Raw genomic sequence first — 20,354 nt, forward strand, 5'->3', positions numbered from 1 at the left:
AACGTTGTTAATTTATTATAATAGTTTCTGCTTACGTCAAACCCGTGTGAACCAGTTATAATAAAATGGGCGGCGCAGTGGTTATGGTCGCCTCGCCACTACTATGGCGTCGGAAAGTCGTGGGTTCGATTCCCACACGGAACAATTAATTATTTGTGCGAACATAAATAGTTGTTTCCACAATCTGATCTGGATCTGGTTGTACTTTGTGTCCATTGTTTGTGTTGTAAAAGTCCCCGCGACACAAAGCATTTCTAAGTGCGGAAGTCTTGTTTTAAACAAAAATAAGGAAAGAAGCAAACTACATTTTAAAATTTGTTATATTTATTAATTACTCAATGGCACTGGAGTTTTGCTGGTGAGAGATGTCTGTATGTATGGATTGGCCCAAGGCCAAATTCCCTTTACAGTATGTCTTCAACAGAAAACATGTCGTGCCGAACCCACGTGCAATAAAGACAAGAAAAATTTTAGGCGCTGGATTTATTTATTCATCAACCATCTTCTCATTGGCTTCTTCATCTTCGTCTTCAACATATGAAAACTTTCCATAATTGAAATAGTTTTCAATTTCTTGCAAGGTTTTGTCTTTAGTCTCCGGCATTATGAAGTACAATATCAATAAAGAAATTCCCATGATCCCGCCGTACACAGCGAAGAAACCATACGCTCTTACAGTAACAAGTAAATAAGGAGTTGATTGAAGGCCTCCCATCAGACATATGGAAATCCATAACCCAATTACAGCGGTACCAACTCCTCTATGAACTAATGGGAAGACCTCTCCTACCAAAGTAAGAGGAATAGGGGCACAGCCTAAATTAGCAAGAATGAAATAAACAACTAACAATGATATAGGTATCCAAGTTTTATCACTAGGTATGATTTTCTTCGATGCAAGTAATAGATAAAGGCACACGATCATAAGGACTCCTACTGCTGAGAAACCTGTAGAAAATAACAAAGTGCGTCGTTTCATGATTTTGACTAGGACTGAGGATAGAACTGCACTTGCAGACATTATGAAGTCGATACCTAGAGCGTAGTAAAACGACTGAGATGATTCCCCAGTTATATCTTTCATTATGTGCAGAGCATAAGCAGGGAATACGTGCCGACCGCTCATTTCAAATACAATTGTAGCCAGTATCATAATCAGACAAGGCTTCAAAAAATCTTTTTGAGTATATTTTCTGTAGCAATTCCTAATTTTATCACAGAAACTTGTCTTAGTTTTCATTTTCGATAATTTTGCTTTCTGTGCTTTGATTGTTTCTCTGAGCTCTCGTTCAGACGCTTCGCTGTTTCCCCTAAGCCAGTGGAAGGCTTCTTCGCATTTTTTGTATTGGTGTTTAGTGACCAGCCAAGCAGGGCTTTCAGGCCAGGTGTAGATGATGATGGGTGCGATAACAAACGGTACTTGTGACACCAGCGCTATAGATCTCCAGTCCAGGTGTCGACTTATAATATGCATGCACATAGCACCGAGACAGACTGCTGCATTTTTGAGGTATAAGTACACTCCTCTGTACTCCGGGGCCGTATACTCTCCAATAACAATAGCTCCTAAGGATAAAGTAGCAGTTGCAGAGAAACCTCCCAAGAACCGTCCCGTCATGAGAACCGGGATGTCTTCTGCGAAGTATACCATCAACCAGCCGATTATTCCCGGTAGTATGAGTAAGCCATGAGCTATTCTTCTGCCGTATAGGTCCATGAGTGCTGATGACACGAGGAACCCAGGGATACCAGCTACCCCTACGATTGACCCTGAAATTGACAATATTTTGTTTACAAAATTGAACACTTACTGTTTCATGACCGTTTAATATTACATTCTAAATTAGCTGACATTGACATGAATAAGCAATTTTTTGCAACCTTTGCTTTTCCTAGTAATTGTATTTATACACTAGCTGTACCAAGCGGTTCCGTTTTTGTGTCCAGTGCCTCAATAATTATGGTACAATGAACAATAAAAAACTATCTATGGTGGTGAAGTACAATAAATACAATATTCCAACAACTTAATAGAGAACCTTGTATGCAAGGATCGCGGCTTGCGAGGTACAGAAATTTTATAATTTAGAATGCGGTTTAACTAGTTCAACTGTTTAGTTTTATTTTCAATAGACAATGACGAAGGAAATGTCAAATGTAAGAGAATAAAAAATATGTATGTACGCTATATTATAACAATGACAATAACAACAATGTCCTCCTAGCCGATATCCGGCTACGGCGGTCAGGTTAATTGAAACTGGCCATCTGTGCAGGATTTTTTTAAAGTGTCCATGTGTGTGCACTATACACAGGTACACTCACTTTCCTTTACTCTCATAACTTGGTGGGACGAATAACCGACACGACCAGTGAGAGGTCAGGCGCAGAACCAACGGCTTTACGTGCTCTCCGAGGCACGGACTTTTTTATTACTGGTTGAACAAAAGATTAAACAAATCATTTAAATATTACAGAACAATGAGATTGTTTTATTATTTATTCTTTCTTTTGTTTTATTATTTTAAATGCTGAAGTCACTCCTCATTGGCCTCTTTGAGTTCGATTCCCGGGTCAGACAAAGGGCCATTGTTATTATTTTTATTAGTTTTTAGTTTCATCATGACGTTAACCACTGATAATATAATTAATTCAAATACACACGTGACTTTGATAAGTCATTAGTATCTCCGGTTCGAACCATGGACCACTTGTGTAGGAGGTGCATGCTGACACCACTCAGCTTTCATTGTTTTCACCAAACCCTCTCCCCACTCTCCCCCTATTACCTAGGACTTACATTGTTAATGGTGAAACATTTGCATTTCATACACCCCTGTCTACACTTTGGGGTATAACAGGCGTGATATACTATTTTTAAATTATGATTATGGTTACAATATTACTGAATCTACCACTAGCTCAGAAAAGTAGCTAGCCTTATGAGAAGAGCTAGCAAGAAACTCACGGCCACTCTTTTCAATCGCTAAAATATTTACAATGTGGTTGATACAATAATTAATTGATCATGCAAGGAGCTGCCAACAATCAGCGATATAGACTAAACGTCAATTATGAGTAATGAAAACGAATATGGCTAGGTAATTCAATCGCGTTTAAGACCCGTTGCATTATAATATTATGCGTACTAGTCGCGAGAGTTTAAAAACGTTATAGCTAAGTTATTAATTAAAATGATGTACCAAGCCATCGAGGCGCCTATAGACAGTTGCACTCACCGGTCGGTAAACGATCTGTGGGTTAAGCAACCGATGGCGCGGTCATTCCATAGATGGGTGAGCGCATAGTGGTATTTGAGCTGGGCGTCTCCGTGCTTCGGAGGGCACGTAAAAAGTCGCCCCCGGCTGTTGTCTACTAAGATAACAGTCGTTAAGCCATGTCAAAGGCCTCTCGGGCGGCTTGAACAACTTTGAAACTAGGTTGACCACTAACCATACGACAAACAAACAAACCAAGCCATGATGACGTATGAAGGTCAGTTTTGATGGGCGAGTCAGGTTGGTTGAGAGCTGGCAGAAGACTGGAAGGGTAGCTGAGTACCATGCCTTGTCCAAACATGTTGATCAGCACAGCTGACATCGTCCATGTCTGAAAGAGAACAGAAGGTCAGGAAAATTAATATCGTTTTACAAACCTTTAGATCCTTAAGACCACAAATCTTTTTTGGCAAGGTAATATGACGGGAAAGAATATAAGTTATTTTATAAAATATGAAACACCGCGAATAAACTCGAAGACATTGTAAAAAGATAATTAAATAAATAGTACGAATCCTAAGCAATTTTTTTGTAAAATATTTTATAATATAATTCTGTGAAATTTATCGAGCAAATGTATTTTTGTTTATGTACATTATGCAACTTTAATCAATTTACCATAACTACAAGAAAATCTACAATAATTAATATATTTATTGAGCCATTTTCTTTTCAAATTTCAACATATAGGTAACAAGTTAACAAATTATGGTATCTCTTACTTATTACTTAATTTATTTGTATGTAAATAATAATTTCATAAAAATAAATTCAAATCAGTGAAATTATTATTTACATAAGAAATATTAAATTACAAAATTATTGTACTAGAAAAAAATGCATGTAAACTTATATCTAAATGTAATTAATATAATGATTGCTTTACAATATTGAAAAAAAAAAACATTTTAGGTGTCAAAATAAATATAAAAATGAATCTATTTTGCTGTTTTAGAGCTCGAAAATGTTATTGCATCTCAAAGAAATGTCTATTATATATTTCGGTAAAACACAAAAAAAACAAAGACAAAAAAAAATGTTTCATTTACCTGTCGTATTAATGGAGTCGTCATTTTTCAAACACAAATTTTCATGCTGAACTCACACTCTATCTTAATAAAAATTATTCCGTAGTTTTTTGAAACAAGACCTTTATTCACTTAAAACTACGTAAATACTGTTTTTTAATTATTTAATATTAATGTGAATGCGTGTGAACAGTTTTGTATTGTCGTATTTGTGGCAAAGATTTATTAGAACACTAGGTTTTACACCTGACTTTGTTTGTACATTTTATTACACTACAAAATTACTGTATCACTGTACGGCAAAACTATCACTAATTTAAACGTGGACTATAGTCGTGATTATAGTCAGTCGAACCGGTTATAAATATAATATCGTTTGACAATAAAAGTCGTTTGTTTAATGCAAATTACACCTTAATCCAAATAAACAAATGAAATGAAATATTTTGAGGTCAAAAACCTGACTATAATTTTGGTCATAGGACATTTATGGTCAATTGATGATTCTACGAAAAACGAATATGAGGTAACCTTTCGTACGTTTTGAAATATTATACTGTTTGTTTCGAAATAATAATAAGATACAATAAAAGGTATGCTCATCGAATATTGCTGACTCCAAGCGTGTCAGCGAAAATTAATATATTAGAACTAAATGTCCTAGTGGTAATTTTATTTGTTCACGATATTAATTTCTAAAATCTGACCACCAATCTTACCGTAGAATATAGGGTCATATCCCAGGTAATTTTGCTGCCCACAGCAAAGTTACCTGGGATATGACGCGGCTGCCTATCGGACCCCCAGGTCCGATAGGCAGCCGCGTCATGTAAAACACTGGTATTCAGCTGCATCCGGTGAGACTGAAGGACTCCAACATAGCTTGGAAGAAAGGCTAATTTGATTTATTAATTTTCGAAGAACAATAGTTAACTTTTACCTTCTTACCTATACCTAAATACCTATCTTCGAGACATAATTTAGTATATAATTAGAAGATTGTATCAGGCGCGGTTTTCTGCATATGATACTTTAGGTGAGCGCTCGGTTGATATAAAAATTATTTGAAAAAATAGTTCGTATGGAATACGCTAGGGGCGCTTATCACTATTTAATAAAAAAATGATAGTTCATCTGTTCTAGTGTTAGTTCATACAGACACTTAATTTTTTTTCAGTATATGTTTTTATAGTATTCTATGTATAGCTTTTTGTTTTTTGTTTACGTAAATGATACGTAATTTGAGCATTACCTGCGTCATGGGAATATGAATAAAACAAAAATCAAAATGTCGCGTGTAATTGCATTAACTGACAGTTAAACAATTCATAATTATTAATTTAATTACGGCATTTAAACAATTTATTGTTATAGCAGAAACAAAAGATCTAGAAAAAGTATTGCAAAAGTGTGGGTTTCTTGCCAGGTTTTCAAATTGGCCCTACCCTCCGAACTGGCGGTAAATAAATACATAAATTATATAAAATTATAAATAAACAAATTTGATTTTGAGAATTTCTGGGTACAATGCGTGCTCGCGTTAATTCTCGTATTCTATTAAACAGGCTATTAGTTAGACGGCTGTTCAAACGATAAAAGCATCGTTCTGCTACATTGGAATACATGAATTAAATTTCCAAAAAAAATGTTCAGCGTAGGGCACTTCAATTTAAAGGTTTTAAAGAAGTTTCTAAAAAAGTTGAATGCCACCAAAAACATTCTGTATAAACCTCAAGTCTCGCAGCTGAGTCTTTCTGGCGTAAAAAGTAGTGAGATCTATATAATACCAAGTCGATTAATCTATTTCGTCTCTACTTAAAGGACCTTCTGTCTTAAGTTATTACATAAGTTATTATCATGCCAATATTAAAAATATTTTACGTTTAAAACAAATAGACCGACCTGGCCATCGCATGATTTGTATGTATTACACTACACAGCACGACGAGTAGTTAATGCTCCTGAAATTTTAATGGCGAATTTGTGTTTTTATGCGATGACCAAGTCGATCTATTTGTTTTAAACGTTAAATAGTTTTAATATTGGCATGATAATAACTTATGTAATAACTTAAGACAGAAGGTCCTTTAAGTAGAGACGAAATAGATTAATCGACTTGGTATTATATAGATCTCACTACTTTTTACGCCAGAAAGACTCAGCTGCGAGACTTGAGGTTTATACAGAATGTTTTTGGTGGCATCTCACTTCTTTTTGTAGAACGAACATAAGTCCAATTTGTATGGAAAGACGTTTTTTCTTACAATTCAACATATTTTCCTATGGGAATGTTGTTCAGTTTCATGGGCTAAACACTCTTACCCACCCTATATTCCCTCCCGTTATGCCTCATATAGTATGTACCTATCTACACCTATTATTTATTTATTATTTTCTACAGTAATAATGAAGTAATAATGATTCATTAACTGCAAATGTAACCTTGTAATCTTATACATTTATATAGGATTACAAAGTTATTGTTGCAGTTGGTGTATTTAGAAAACTGGACCGAAATTAGAAAATATTAAATTTTTCCCAAGATTAAGACACTAAACCCTATTTGTATTCTAAATTTTAAGCTTCTAAGTCTGCTAGAAGTACCTTAGACTTTTGATGATCGGTGAGTCAGTGAGTCAGTGAATCAGTGAGTGACAAAATTCAAAATTTTAACAAGTTGTCATTCTTAAACTACTGGATCAAATTGACTGAAATTTTAAATATACCGTGTTTATACAATGACTGATTAGTTGCTGAAAATTCAGGCTTCTTGTTTTATCCACAACGACATTGTAGGGGGGTCGAAAATAGCCCGAATTGCTTCGAGAAAAGATGGTACGGCCGTGCCGCTTTTTTTTGCTCGACTTGCGGGGGCACTTCCGTGCCCCCAGATTACTCTGTGTCATGAATTCAATACAATAAATACGGTTTAATAAAACGGCCATTATTTTACCCAAATAATTTATATTTCATCCTTTAACATTTTCGTGTTCACTTCTTCCTCTTCTACTATTTCGTTCGTAAACTTGCCATAGTTAAAATAATTCTCAATTTCTTGCAACGTCCTATCTTTTGTTTCTGGCATTATAAAATATAGGACAACCAAAGAAACTCCCATAATACTGCCATATACAGCGAAAAATCCGTATGCTTTAATACTAACGAGTAAATAAGGGGTTGACTGTAAGCCTGCACCGAAACATATCGATATCCAGATTCCAGAGAGGGCTGAACCAACCCCTCTATGAGCTAGAGGAAACACCTCCCCAACTAACGTCAAAGGTATGGGTGCGCAGCCCAAATTTGCAAAAATAAAATACAACACCAGTAATGATATTGGTATCCATGTTTTGTCATTAGGAAGAATGTTTCTTGAAGCCAAAAAGAGGTACAAACAGACTGACATTAATACTCCTACAGCTGCAAAGCCTGTGGAGAATAATAAAGTACGACGGTTCATGATTTTGACGAGAATTGATGCGAAGATGGCGCTTGTGGTCATGATAAAGTCGATGGCGAGGGCATAGTAAAATGACTGAGTCTTCTCTCCAGTAATATCTGCCATTATATGAAGGGCATAAGCAGGGAACACATGCCTGCCACTCATTTCTAACACTGTAGTAGCTAATAACATAACAAAAAAAGGCTTCAAGAATTCCTTTTGAGTGAACTTTCTAAAGAAGTTCATAATCTGTTCAAAACAACTGTATTTTATTTTCAATTTTGATAGTCTAGCCTTCTGACAGTTGATAGTGTCTTCCAATTCCTTTCGTGATTCTGCTGTATTGCCCCTGAGCCAGTAGAAAGACCTTTCACATTCCTCATATTGATACTTGGACACCAGCCAGGCAGGACTTTCGGGCCACGTGTAGTTGATGATAAGAGCAAATACGGGTGGTATTAAGGAAACCAGAGCTATGGTTCTCCAGTCCAAATGTCTACTGATAATATGCATACACATAGCTCCCATACACACTGTAGCATTCTTTAAATACAAATATACTCCTCGGTACTTAGGACAGCTGTATTCTCCAATGACTATGGCCCCTAAAGACACGGTTGCTGTGGAAGTGAATCCACACAAGAACCTTCCGATCATGAGGGTGGTGATGTCTTGCGCGAAGTAGATGATCAGCCAGCCGGCGACTCCTGGCAGCATGGTGAGTCCATGAGCAACCCTTCGTCCGTACAGGTCCATGAGAACCGAAGCTATTAGGAACCCTGGTATGCCGGCGACGCCTGCTATGGATCCTGGAAAAAGAAGAAATAGTGCTGATGGAAAAAGTAAAAATACTTTGACAATAGTTAAGTGGTTATCTGGTTCCCAATGGAGGGCCATGTGGAGGAGTACTATACTACAGAAAGCGCACTTCCATATTTTTTTTGTTTCTTTTATTCTCGTATTGTGTAAATTGTTATAATTTATAATTAACATAAATTGCTAATATTTCATTTTTAATTGAATAAAAACACTATTAAAAAATAAAAATGTTGTGTTACAAACTATGCCTATGTCTTTTTTTGTTAAATTTGAAATAATAACTTATCTTTGGACATAAGACCATTTGAGGCTTTCATCAAACATTTATTTCACTCCTTTTCACTCTTATGTGACGCAAGCGAAGTTGCGCGGATCAGCTAGTTGACTATAATTCGAGCCACATATATGTAGCTAGGTATAAAAATGTTGCGTTTAAATACCAGATACTCAATTAACAATTAATTCAGTCAGAGTATTTCCATCATTATAATTCCAGTCATGGAGTGGAAAATACATTTGTAACAACGTCAAAACTACAAAAGATAATTATTTCTATAATGATCATTAGTTTCGAGAAACTTCCTTGCAGTTGTTAGAGCAATGTGTGCAGCTAAACGGTTGGGGAATCCGTAGATACCGGTAGAAATGCAAGGGAAAGCGATGGAACGGAAATTGTTTTCTTTTGTCTTCTTCTTATAGTATGGTTAGTGTCTTCTTATCGTATGGTTAGTGGTCAACCTAGTGTCAAAGTTGTTCAAGCCGCCCAAAGGCCTTTGACGTGGCTTAACGACTGTTGTCTTAATTGACAACAACCGCAAAGCACGGAGACGCCCAGCTCAAATACCACTATGAGGTCACCCATTTATGGAATGACCGCGCCAAGGTTTGCTTAACCCACAGATCGTTTGCCGACCGGTAAGCGCAACCAGCTATGGGCGCCTCTTTTCTTTTGTTAGAACAAGGCACTTTTTTTAGCACGATTCGAGCTTTGTGTGGAGATCTGTCTTGAGGGCCCACTGTGTGAATTACGTATCTCGCAGGTAGATTGTAAGCACAAGTTTTCGCATCACCAGTTGGACAACCACCAAGAGTGTCGCACTCAGCTTGTAAAAGTGGTCCCGCAGCACGATGAATGGCTCCGTCAACACCACCTCCTGCCTTCAGAGCCGAGTTAGCAGCATTTACAATAGCATCCACCTCCAACTTAGTGATATTATAGCCAGTTGCACTCTCCGGTCGTTAACCATCAGTGGGTTAAGGAACATTTGACACAGTCATTCTATAGATCGGTTACCGCATAGTGATAATTGAACTGAGCGTCTCCGTGCTTTGGAGGGCACGTAAAAAGTCGGTTCCGGTTGTTGGTCTACTAAGATAACAGTAATTAATCCATATATAAAAGTTTCTCAGGCGGCTTAAACTACTTTGACACTAGGTTGACCGCTAACCATACCTACCATAAGATAAAAAAAAATTGGACATGATTAATGCTACAAAATAAATTATAAAAACAAAACCGGTTGGACAATACGAACCGGAATGAATTCATGTTTTTTATTCGCTAATTGATTTTACTCATTTACAAATTATTTTCATTTCATTTCATTTTTCTTATTTAATTGCAGTATAAAAAATATGTAGAAATGTAACATTATTGAGGCGGCGATAACTCTCTTTTGTTTGCTTGACATGTAATGCAAAGATAAGTGTACAATCAACCGACTTTGAACCAAGTGGTCGATGGTTCAAGAACTGAAGAGTATTAAAAAGGTGAAGGACAACAGTGTGAGGCTACTTTGCATGGCTTTGATGTAATATCTTTATATATGTAATTCTTCTGTAAGTGTGTATGTCACTGAACTTCTCTTAAACGACTGGACCGATTTTGATAAAATTTTTTGTGTGTGTTCAAGGGGATCTGAGAATGGTTTAGATTATTAAAAAGAGTTTAAATTTTCTAATTAAAGACGTGTAAACAGGGCAACGTCTGTCGGGTCCGCTATGAAGTATATAACTTGGCCAATCTAGTAGGCTTAAAAACATACACTTCATACAAACATAGCAGCTATCAAGATCGTTAAGCCCGTAGGGTGTATGAAATACACCCACGTTTCTCCATTAACCATATGAGGGGCGAGCCTAAAGCCATGATTGTATCTAGCACATTACAAAACTCCAGCTTATTGTTAATATCCTATATATCAGTATACATATATAAAACTCTACCGTTACTGACTGACTGAATGACTATGGACAACACACAGCCGAAACTACTGAGCGTAGAGAGTCGAAACTCGGTATGAAGATTCCTTAGGAAGTGTACAGGAGCACTAAGAGTGATTATTAGAATTTGACCCCAAAGGAGGTCAAAATAAATTTTATTGTATAAAAGAACGAAAACTGAAATACTGAATTCACTATTCTAGACTCGAAGCATTATTAAAATTACCTATTATGAATTACGAAAAGACCACCAGCACCTTACCCTACCCGGGATTGAACCGAAGTGAAACTGATCAAGCGACAGTGGCCTTAAATTTCAGTAATTGAAAAAATATTTACCAAGCCACGAAGACGCATGCAGATTGATTTTGATGGGTGAATCAGGATGGTTGAGAGCTGGCAGTAGACTGGAAGGGTAGCTGAGTGCCATACCCTGTCCGAACATGTTGATCAGCACTCCTGACGTTGTCCATGTCTGAAAACAGTTGAAAAAAAAAACAATCATACGATTTTCTGTCTTGGTTCTCATACGTAACGGATGACTGCCTCCGTGACGAAGTGGTTTAGATCACTACGCCGCTACCATTGCGACGGGAGGTCGTGGGTTAGATTCCCACACGGAATCAGGAGTAGTTCTTTTAAAAAAAGAAAAAGAATTGCGTGTTTCGGAAAGCACATAAAATTGTGGGTCCCGTCTGTTAATATCAAAGATCTTTGACAGTCGTTACCAGTAGTCAGAAGCTTGAAAATCTTATAACCAGCCTTTTCGAGGGGCATCTTGTGATAACCCAGGTAACTGGGTTGTGGAGGTCCGATAGGCAGTCAGCTGCATCCAGTGAGACAGAGCCGACTCCAACACAGTTGGAAGAAATGATAGGATTTTAATTAATTTGCTGTCAATTTATCTAGCAGATACTTTGTCTGACACTTATTCGTAAACCGTGAAATAAAGTTAATTATGTATAATAATATATTGCTTTGTATTTACCTGTCTAATTAATGGAGTCGTCATATTTTTTACTTTACACTGTTCACGTTTGTTTTAAGGCGCTCATAGCCAGTTGCGCTCACCAGTCGGTAGACGATCTGAGGGTTAAGCAATACTTTGCTCGGTTATTTCATAGATGGGTGACCGCTTTGTATTTGGATTGAGTGTCTCCGTGTTTCGGAGGGCACATAAAAAGTCGGTCCCAGTTGTTGTCAATTTAGATAACAGCCGTTAAGCCGTGCCAAAGGACTTCCGGGCGGCTTGAAGAACGTTGATACTAGGTTGTTTATTTACAACCATACGCTAAAAATCTTTAAACATACAATTATAAATGAGTTATGTTAATTACTAGCACTGATTTTAATCAATTAATTCGCTCATACAATGTGGGAAATTATTTTAATGCGCGGTTTTTGCTAATTTTGACAAATATTATTACATTGTTTCAATAGACAAGTTAAATATTTTTTTCCGTCTCTATACATACACTAGCTGACACGCGCAACTTCGCTTGCGACACATAACAGGGAATGGGTCAAATTTTTTCCCATTTTGTAACATTTTTATTGGAACTCTGCTCCTTTTGGTCGTAGCGGTATGATATATAGCCTATAGCCTTCCTCGATAAATGGGCTATCTAACACTGAAATATTTTTTCAAATCGAACCAGTAGTTCTTGAGATTAGCGCGTTCAAACAAACAAACAAAACTTCAGCTTTATAATATTAGTATAGATAAGATTACGCCTTTTATACCCGAAGACGTAGGCAGTGGTACAAAATACACCCATGTTTCGCTATTAACAATGTATAGTCCGATGTAATAGGGGGCGAGTGCGTTAGTCTGTCCACCCATCACGTCAAAATGCCTAACCTTCTGCCTTTCTCATAATGCGACCACAAAAAACACATTTTTCTATTTAGATGTTAGTTTCAATAAAAGAAAGATACAGATTGGTGATGTTTTACAAAAAGGTTCGTAGTACTCGTAAGCGGTCCTGTATGACAAGATGTATGGATGTGAATAAAACAAGGTTTTGTAGGGAACGTAGCAAGTGTCGTTCTTTGGTCACTACCTACCGGGGAAAAGACGTAATTTATGTATGTAATTATGTATGTTTGTATGTATAGTAGTTACAAATATAATCGCAAATATACAAGAAAATACCTCTTCCGTTTCACAATGAAAACGTGAGCACTTGTAATAACTATACAATTATAAAAAAACAAAACAATAATGAAGTTTTTAGTTAAAGTCTCATACAATGTCGTTTACTTGACCTTTTTTTAAGTCAGTATTTCGAAATAGACAAAGATTACATTTAGATTTGCTTTTGCCTCTATTATCCGTCTTTGAAGGTAAATAAGTAAATTCATGTAAATCTTATAAACTTGGTGCACCAATTTTAGCTAAAATATTATAAAGCTGAAGAGTTTGTTTGTTTGATTGTTTGTTTGTTTGTTTGTTTGAACGCGCTTATCTCAGGAACTACGGATCCGATTTGAAAAATTATTTCAGTGTTAGATAGCCCATTTATCGAGGAAGGCTATAGGCTATATATCATCACGCTACGACCAATAGGAGCAGAGTAGCAATAAAAAATATTACAAAAACGGGGAAAATTTTGACCCATTCTTTTTATCTTACGCAAGCGAAGTTGCGCGGGTCAGCTAGTTTTAGCTAATATTCGTTTAGTAGTTTGGATGTATTGAGTAACAAACATCCATCCAAGTCCATCCATCCATCCACCTAGCTTTTGCCCGCGACTTTGTCCGTGTTTGTGACTTAGGACAGGATTTCCATACGAACTTTTATCCCCTATTTTATCCCCGGAAGGAGGTAATTAAAAACTGATCATAATTTGCGGAAGCCTACGTCATAACATCTACCTGCATGCTAAATTTCAGCCCGATCCGTCCAGCGGTTTGGGCTGTGCGTTGTTGCTTGCAGTAGACGTTTTAGCTGTAGCTTGAATCCTATGTCACGCAAAGCACTATTGGACTTTCTAATTTGTAATAGCTTTTTCTCACTAGTAGCCTAGAGTCTAGAAACTTGCCCGGTATATAGCTATAGGCTCGCTCTCTATTACATAGGACTAGCATAGTAAATAGCCAAAAGTATATTTTATACACCTCTGCCGACACCTTTGGGTATAAAAGTGTAGCGGCTCGCTACATACAGCGACATCTACTGGGACCAGCGCGCAACCAACCACCACGCGCAGTGTGACTGACGTCACAAGTCCTGAATCGCGCTATCGAAGTTTGCATTGCAACTGACTATATATACAAGTTCCCGACTACGACAGTCGGGCAGCCTAGGCCCACCAGGCACGATCACCTCGCCTGGTCGGAGGATCCTCCCTTTGTGTTGGAGGAACACGATCACCTCGTTCCTCTACAGTGGTGACCCCGACGTGATTGGAAGCAGCCTTCACGAAGATCAGACCAGCAGCAGCATACCTTCGCACCCTCATCACTCCTCACTCCTACAGCAGCAGTCGTACAACTCCAGCCAGCATCTTCGGCCACACCAGGGCACTCCACGAACATGTCGCTCACGCACATGACTGGCATACCCTACGGCCTCAGCGGCATCCAACCTGGGCATCATCGTCACGCTACTCTGACGCACCCAGGGCACCGCAACGCTTCGTCTCGACTCACCGCAGACAACAAGCACCTCGCCCCGACTCACTGGGGCACTTCACCGCACACCGTACACCGCACACCGCACCTCTCCGACCCACTGGAGTTAGCGGCATACAGTTCCGACTGACTGGGACTTGCGGCATACAGTTCCGACTCACTGGGACTAGCGGAATTCGAGTTCCGACTCACTGGAACTCATCAATGCATGGCACTGGAGAGACTGACTGACATGAAGAGAAGTTCGACCTACGGTCTGAGGGGGAGTGATGTAGCGGCTCGCTACATACAGCGACATCTACTGGGACCAGCGCGCAACCAACCACCACGCGCAGTGTGACTGACGTCACAAGTCCTGAATCGCGCTATCGAAGTTTGCATTGCAACTGACTATATATACAAGTTCCCGACTACGACAGTCGGGCAGCCTAGGCCCACCAGGCACGATCACCTCGCCTGGTCGGAGGATCCTCCCTTTGTGTTGGAGGAACACGATCACCTCGTTCCTCTACAAAAGATGTGATGTTAAAACGGGATAAGCGTTATCATCGTCTTAGTTGAAGTTTATTTTTAACCGTTCAAGTTTATTGCTAATTTTCTTATCAAACCCAAACTGCAGTTAAAGTAATTAACTGAAAATATAACTGTCTTTCGGACTTTATCGCGTTAATTAATTAAACTAACAAGATAACTGACAGTTAGCGACAGTTAAAACTCGAGATAAAGTTAAAACCAAAAACCTAATAAAAATTGTCTCTGTGGTCTCGGTGGCAGTGTATACGTCTGCTGATTAAGAGGTCTAAGTTCAGTTCCCGGGTAAGGCAAAGTATCAATAAGCTTAATAGCTGGAGTTTGGTAAAGTGCCCGGTATGTGGCAATTGGCTCGGTAAAACGTGGGTGTAGTTCTTGTATTCTTCTACTTAATCCTTTGAGTATAACAGGCGTAATGTTATAATATAAAAACTGGTTGTGCTAAAACACGGGTCAATTCGCGAATTCTGGGAGGAGTTATATTCTGCATCCCCTATAGTAGATAGTTTGGTAGTGGAATTCAAATAATAATCTATCAAAACGGTTTTAACTCTCAATCATACAAGGTTTTATCACGTTGTTTTCCTTAAATACACATAATTTCGAAAAGTTATTGTGTAGCCTTGGGTTCAAAATTGACCCTTGTTCGTGCGTGGGAGGTAAATTCTTAGGCCAATGACCATAAAAAATGTTTTAATTCGAGCAAAATATGAACTAACTAGTTTTAGGCTACTATTTTATGTAGTCTATATGTTACTGTAAAAGCCCGACCTGTGGTAAATCCTAAGATTTTCCGGTAAAACCTAAGATTTACCAACTCTCAATGGTAAAAGTCCGAACAAGCCAGAGTTTAAAAACTATGTTACGATATATAAAAAAATCCTCCTTCATAACTATGTTTATAACTATTTCACGGTATAATTATATACTGTGACATAGTTATAAAGAAGGAGTGGGCAAAGCGACATGGGTAGGTTAGGTTAGAAGGCTAAGGTGCACCACCTTAGCCTTCGTGGTTATTTTTTTTTAACCACCCAGAAGGAGGAGCCCCGCGAAGCGGGGCTCCGGCGACATCTCGACATCATCAAGTGAGTATAGGTAAAAGTTCGAATTAAAAGAATTGTTCGGACTTTTACCATTGCGAGTTGGTAAATCTTAGGTTATACCGGAAAATCTTAAGATTTACCATCGTTCGGGCTTTTACAGTAACATATACACTAATGTTATGAAAACGTTTGGTTGTTGGGATGTTTGTTACACAACCAGGCCTAAACTACCGTTGTATTGAATGTTGTTCATGAATATAAATAATGCCTATAGACTTTGAATATACTAGCTTTTGTTGGTTTTGGTGGCATAACATCTAAATATGTATAACTCAAAGGTAACTGATATAGTGATCTACCAACGCATAGCCAAAACCAATGGACGGATCGGGCTGAAATGTGCCATGCAGGTAGATGTTATGACGTAGGCATCCGCTAAGAAAGGATTCTGATCAATTCTACTCCCAAAGGAGAAAAATAGGGGATGAAAGTTTGTATGAAAATTCTGTCCTAAGTCACAAGGCACTCGGACGAAGTCTATAATATAAAATAAAAGTCTATAATATAATAGTTATTTGCCCTGTATTATAAATGCGAATGTTTGGGTATTTCAATAGATGTTTAATTTTACGCTATTAAATAGATATTTTATGACCTGGATTTTATGACACTCGATTTTTTACTCGGCCGAAGGTAGGAGAAGCTAATATTACAAAATGCGAAAGTTTGTGAGTATGTATGGATGTTTGTTACTCTTTCACGCAAATACTACTGGATTGATTACGATGAAATTTGGTATGTAGGTAGCTGAAGACCCAGAATAACACATAGGCTATCTACTTTTTATCCCGGAGTTCCCGGGAAGGGTTTTCATGCGTCCTCTAGTATATTTCGCAAATCATCCCTTGCCCCCACCACCTTTTTCACGCGAACAAAGCTTTTTATTACTGTTATAACACACTTCGGATCCAAAACTTTTACAAAAATATTCTGTTTGATGTTTATTTCAACGCAAACTATACTAGAACGATCCTAGAGGTAATTGGTACCTTACATTCACACACGAACACTGTACTACAGAACGGGTTAAATGTAACTGGAAAGACTATGATATTTCGCACAAAATTTGTATGTTAATCCCCCTACCAACTTCCATATATACGCACTAATATTATAATTGAGACATTCCGTCTGTCTGTTACGATTTAACTGCTAAACTGTTTAATATTAGTGTATTTTAAATAGTATCTACGAATATTTGTAACTGATAATTTTAGAAATATAGGAAGATTGTAGGGATCGTACCAAGTGGGCTTCTCTGGTCTCTGCCTGCCCCTACGGGAAGAAGACGTGATTTTAAGTATGTATTATTTAAACAACGCTAAACTATACCGAGCTCTAATAATGATCTCCTAACCGATATTCTGCTACGTCTACGAGTTGCGGCCAGTCACTAAGATTGACTCTTAATAAAAAAACTTAGAACCGAATTTTTGTCTTAACCAGAGATTCGAACTCGAGTCTTCTCCGCAGCAGTCGTTTACAGTAACTTAACCACCGGTAAATACGAAAATGTACTGAGGAAAAAGAAGTGTAAATAAAAAGATTTTAATAAAGTTAATCCAGAAGGTAGAAATATTCCAGGAAGGCTATAGCTAGGCTTATTATGTTTTATTCTTTATTTTATTCACACAAGCGAATCAGGAAGTAAGTTAAAAATGCGAAAGTCGGTCTGTCTGTTTCAATGTCAAGGTTGAACAACTGCACACATTTCGATGTAATTTACTGTAGAGATAGATAGATAAAATCTTTGTCAGATGCGGAATAAAATTTTTTCAAGAAAAATATGAACTTGTTCAAAAGATTATAGGTAAGATAGTTTAAATAAACAAATAAATTTTAATGTGAACAAGGCAAGGGAAGTTTGTAAAGATCGTTCCAAGCGGCGTTCTTTGATCTCTGCCCACGAAAGGAAAAAGGCATGATACTATGTATGTAAATAAATTTTACCCATTACCGTTTTTCATGCTGGGCAAGGGTCTTCTCCCGGAATGTTATAAGGTTTTAGCCTAGAGTCCACCGTGCTGACCAAATGCGGGTTGAATTTGGATTCCTTCAAAAACCGTGTTTATAAACTCTTCATACAGGGTTTCATCACGATGGTTTCTTTCACTACTAGAACAAAAAATAAATCTTCTTTTTTTAATCCGTGTTTGTCCCACTTCTGGTCAAGGGTCTCTCGGCCTCAAGGGTGCCTCTTTCGGGAGGACTACCGAAAGAGGCAGGAATTAGGCCTTGAATCCACCACGCTGGGGAAGTGCGGGTATTCGACTTCGTATGCTCTCAATAAATGTGTTAATTTTACGCATGTGAGATATCAAGGATTTTAATTTTTACTTTACCGAATTCTAACCAACATATGAGCAGAGTCGCGAATATCATATAGTTTTGAATTAATTAATTAGCAGTGCAATAAACTGTGGTAACCAGTTTTGACTACGTATACAGGGTGTTTTGAAAATTATTATCAAAAGCGTCTGTGTTACGTTTTTTTTGTCCAAACGTCGGAACAATTCATTCTACCGTCGTGAATCGTCGTGGTCGTGAGTTCAATTCTCATGATATTTGTGTGGTCAATAAATTATTATTTGTTGTTAAAAATAAGATTTGGTTATAGCATTTAGCCGTACTATCTTGGTATGCGTTTATCGAAACCCAATAGGAAAAGTTTTTAATTCAAGCGCAATATCCTATCTTATTTTGTTACTGCGCTATCCAAGAGTAGTAGAAATTGCATTAGACTTTAAGTCCGTCTTTATATATTTTTTTGTAAATTAATAAATCAATATGCAAAATACTCGTCATATCGGTGATGTCTTGCATAAAGATCGTAGTATTGTATAATATATTATATTGCGTAGTACTCGTTACTGGCGGTCCTATATGACAAGATGTATGGATGTGAATGAAGCAAAGGAAGTTTGTAAGGATCGCACCAGGTGGAGTTTCTGGTCTCTGCCTACCCCTATGGGAGGGGGGCGTGATTTTAAGTATGTATGTATGAATATATCCAAAATAGAACCCCCTGTATAGTAAACGAAGTTTTCGAGTTTTTTACTCAGTCTATTTATAGCATTTGCTGTTCTCTACAGGATAAATAGATATTTTAACTAGAGCTAAAAAATATATACATATTATATTGTTATCTTAAATTTTAATCTCTACATTAGCACGTGTGTTTAAGCACGTGAATTTCAATGTTTCTCATAATTAAAAATATCTATTGACACCGTGGTATAAATTGTAGAGGCTGCTGATTCGTCTCGGGTTCGATTCTAGAGTTAAATAACGTGTTAATAGATATTATATTTTTTTAAGTAAGTAGTAGTGCTGTCATCTTCTTTACTTCTGAAAAGCATGCTCTAAAATTGCCTGAAGTGTTTACAGTCAATCGCCTGCCCGACGTCGAACCTCTTTGTGAACACATACATACATACATCCATACATACATACATACGTACATCTATCCTCACATTTGTATTTAATTTTATTATACTAGTAGGACAAGGGTGACAAGATATTTTCATTGCGTTTATCAATTAAGACAAGTGGTATCGAAGCACAACATATAAGTGATTTAAAGCGAGCCACGGTATAAGGTTAATAAGTTATCTGCACTATATACTATTACTATGTATATTAAATACGAAAGTTCGGATATTTGTATGAATGTTTGTTACTTAACTACGAAAAAACTACTGAAGGACTTTTAAACTCTCGCGTTGCATGTTTCGCGCAACCTGCGCCGAAACGTTAGGCATTTTAAGGTAAAATGCGTGTTCGCGTTAATTCCCGTATTCTATTATACATTAAACTACTGAAGGAATTTTACTTTTATAATACTTTACTACATTTTTATATTACTTTAGTAATACTATATTTTTATAATACTTTAATATATTAACGATTGTCCCACTGCTAGGCAAAGGTCTCCTTCCAAAAGAGGGAAGGGTAAGGCTTTGTCTTCCACGCAGGCCAAGTGCGGGTGATGAAATTTGGTAATTAGAAAGAACAATAGCAAATTGTTCAACCCAGGAATGGAAACTGAGACTTTGTTATCAGCTATCGTATGAACTACCACCTAAACAGCAAAATGCTACTAACATCATAAATGCTAAAGATTGAATTATAAGATAGATATTTGTGACTTAATCACGGCAAAACTGCTAAAAAGATTTGAATAAAATTAAGTAAACAGATAGTTTATAACCTAAATTAACACATAGATAACTTTTATCTCTATCTATGACTGCCACTGTGGCGCAGTCGGTAGTGTATCCGACTGCTAATC

The 20,354-nt window shown here is 37.3% G+C and overlaps 2 protein-coding genes and 1 pseudogene across 3 annotated transcripts; all 3 read right to left on the reverse strand.

The window, feature by feature from the left end:
- Positions 1 to 340: 340 nt before the first annotated feature.
- Positions 341 to 4,610, reverse strand: LOC142983877 (trehalose transporter 1-like protein). Of its 2 annotated transcripts, XM_076131050.1 has the most exons (3): positions 4,328 to 4,610; positions 3,474 to 3,609; positions 341 to 1,770 (listed from the first exon to the last, which is right to left on the reverse strand). In XM_076131050.1, the coding sequence occupies exons 1-3, from the start codon at positions 4,349 to 4,351 to the stop codon at positions 488 to 490; spliced, it is 1,443 nt and encodes a 480-aa protein (XP_075987165.1). In that variant the 5' UTR covers positions 4,352 to 4,610; the 3' UTR covers positions 341 to 487. The 2 variants fall into 2 exon arrangements, with proteins under 2 accessions (XP_075987165.1, XP_075987166.1); XM_076131051.1 differs by lacking the exons at positions 3,474 to 3,609; positions 4,328 to 4,610 and adding an exon at positions 2,326 to 2,413.
- A 2,658-nt stretch (positions 4,611 to 7,268) lies between these two features.
- Positions 7,269 to 11,876, reverse strand: LOC142984013 (facilitated trehalose transporter Tret1-like). Its single transcript, XM_076131277.1, has 3 exons — positions 11,779 to 11,876; positions 11,130 to 11,265; positions 7,269 to 8,557 (listed from the first exon to the last, which is right to left on the reverse strand). The coding sequence occupies exons 1-3, from the start codon at positions 11,800 to 11,802 to the stop codon at positions 7,269 to 7,271; spliced, it is 1,449 nt and encodes a 482-aa protein (XP_075987392.1). The 5' UTR covers positions 11,803 to 11,876.
- Positions 9,064 to 9,866, reverse strand: LOC142983998 (ADP-ribose glycohydrolase MACROD2-like; annotated as a pseudogene).
- Positions 11,877 to 20,354: the final 8,478 nt, after the last annotated feature.

Source organism: Anticarsia gemmatalis, chromosome 25 (assembly GCF_050436995.1).
Source record: "Anticarsia gemmatalis isolate Benzon Research Colony breed Stoneville strain chromosome 25, ilAntGemm2 primary, whole genome shotgun sequence".
Taxonomy (NCBI): domain Eukaryota; kingdom Metazoa; phylum Arthropoda; class Insecta; order Lepidoptera; family Erebidae; genus Anticarsia; species Anticarsia gemmatalis.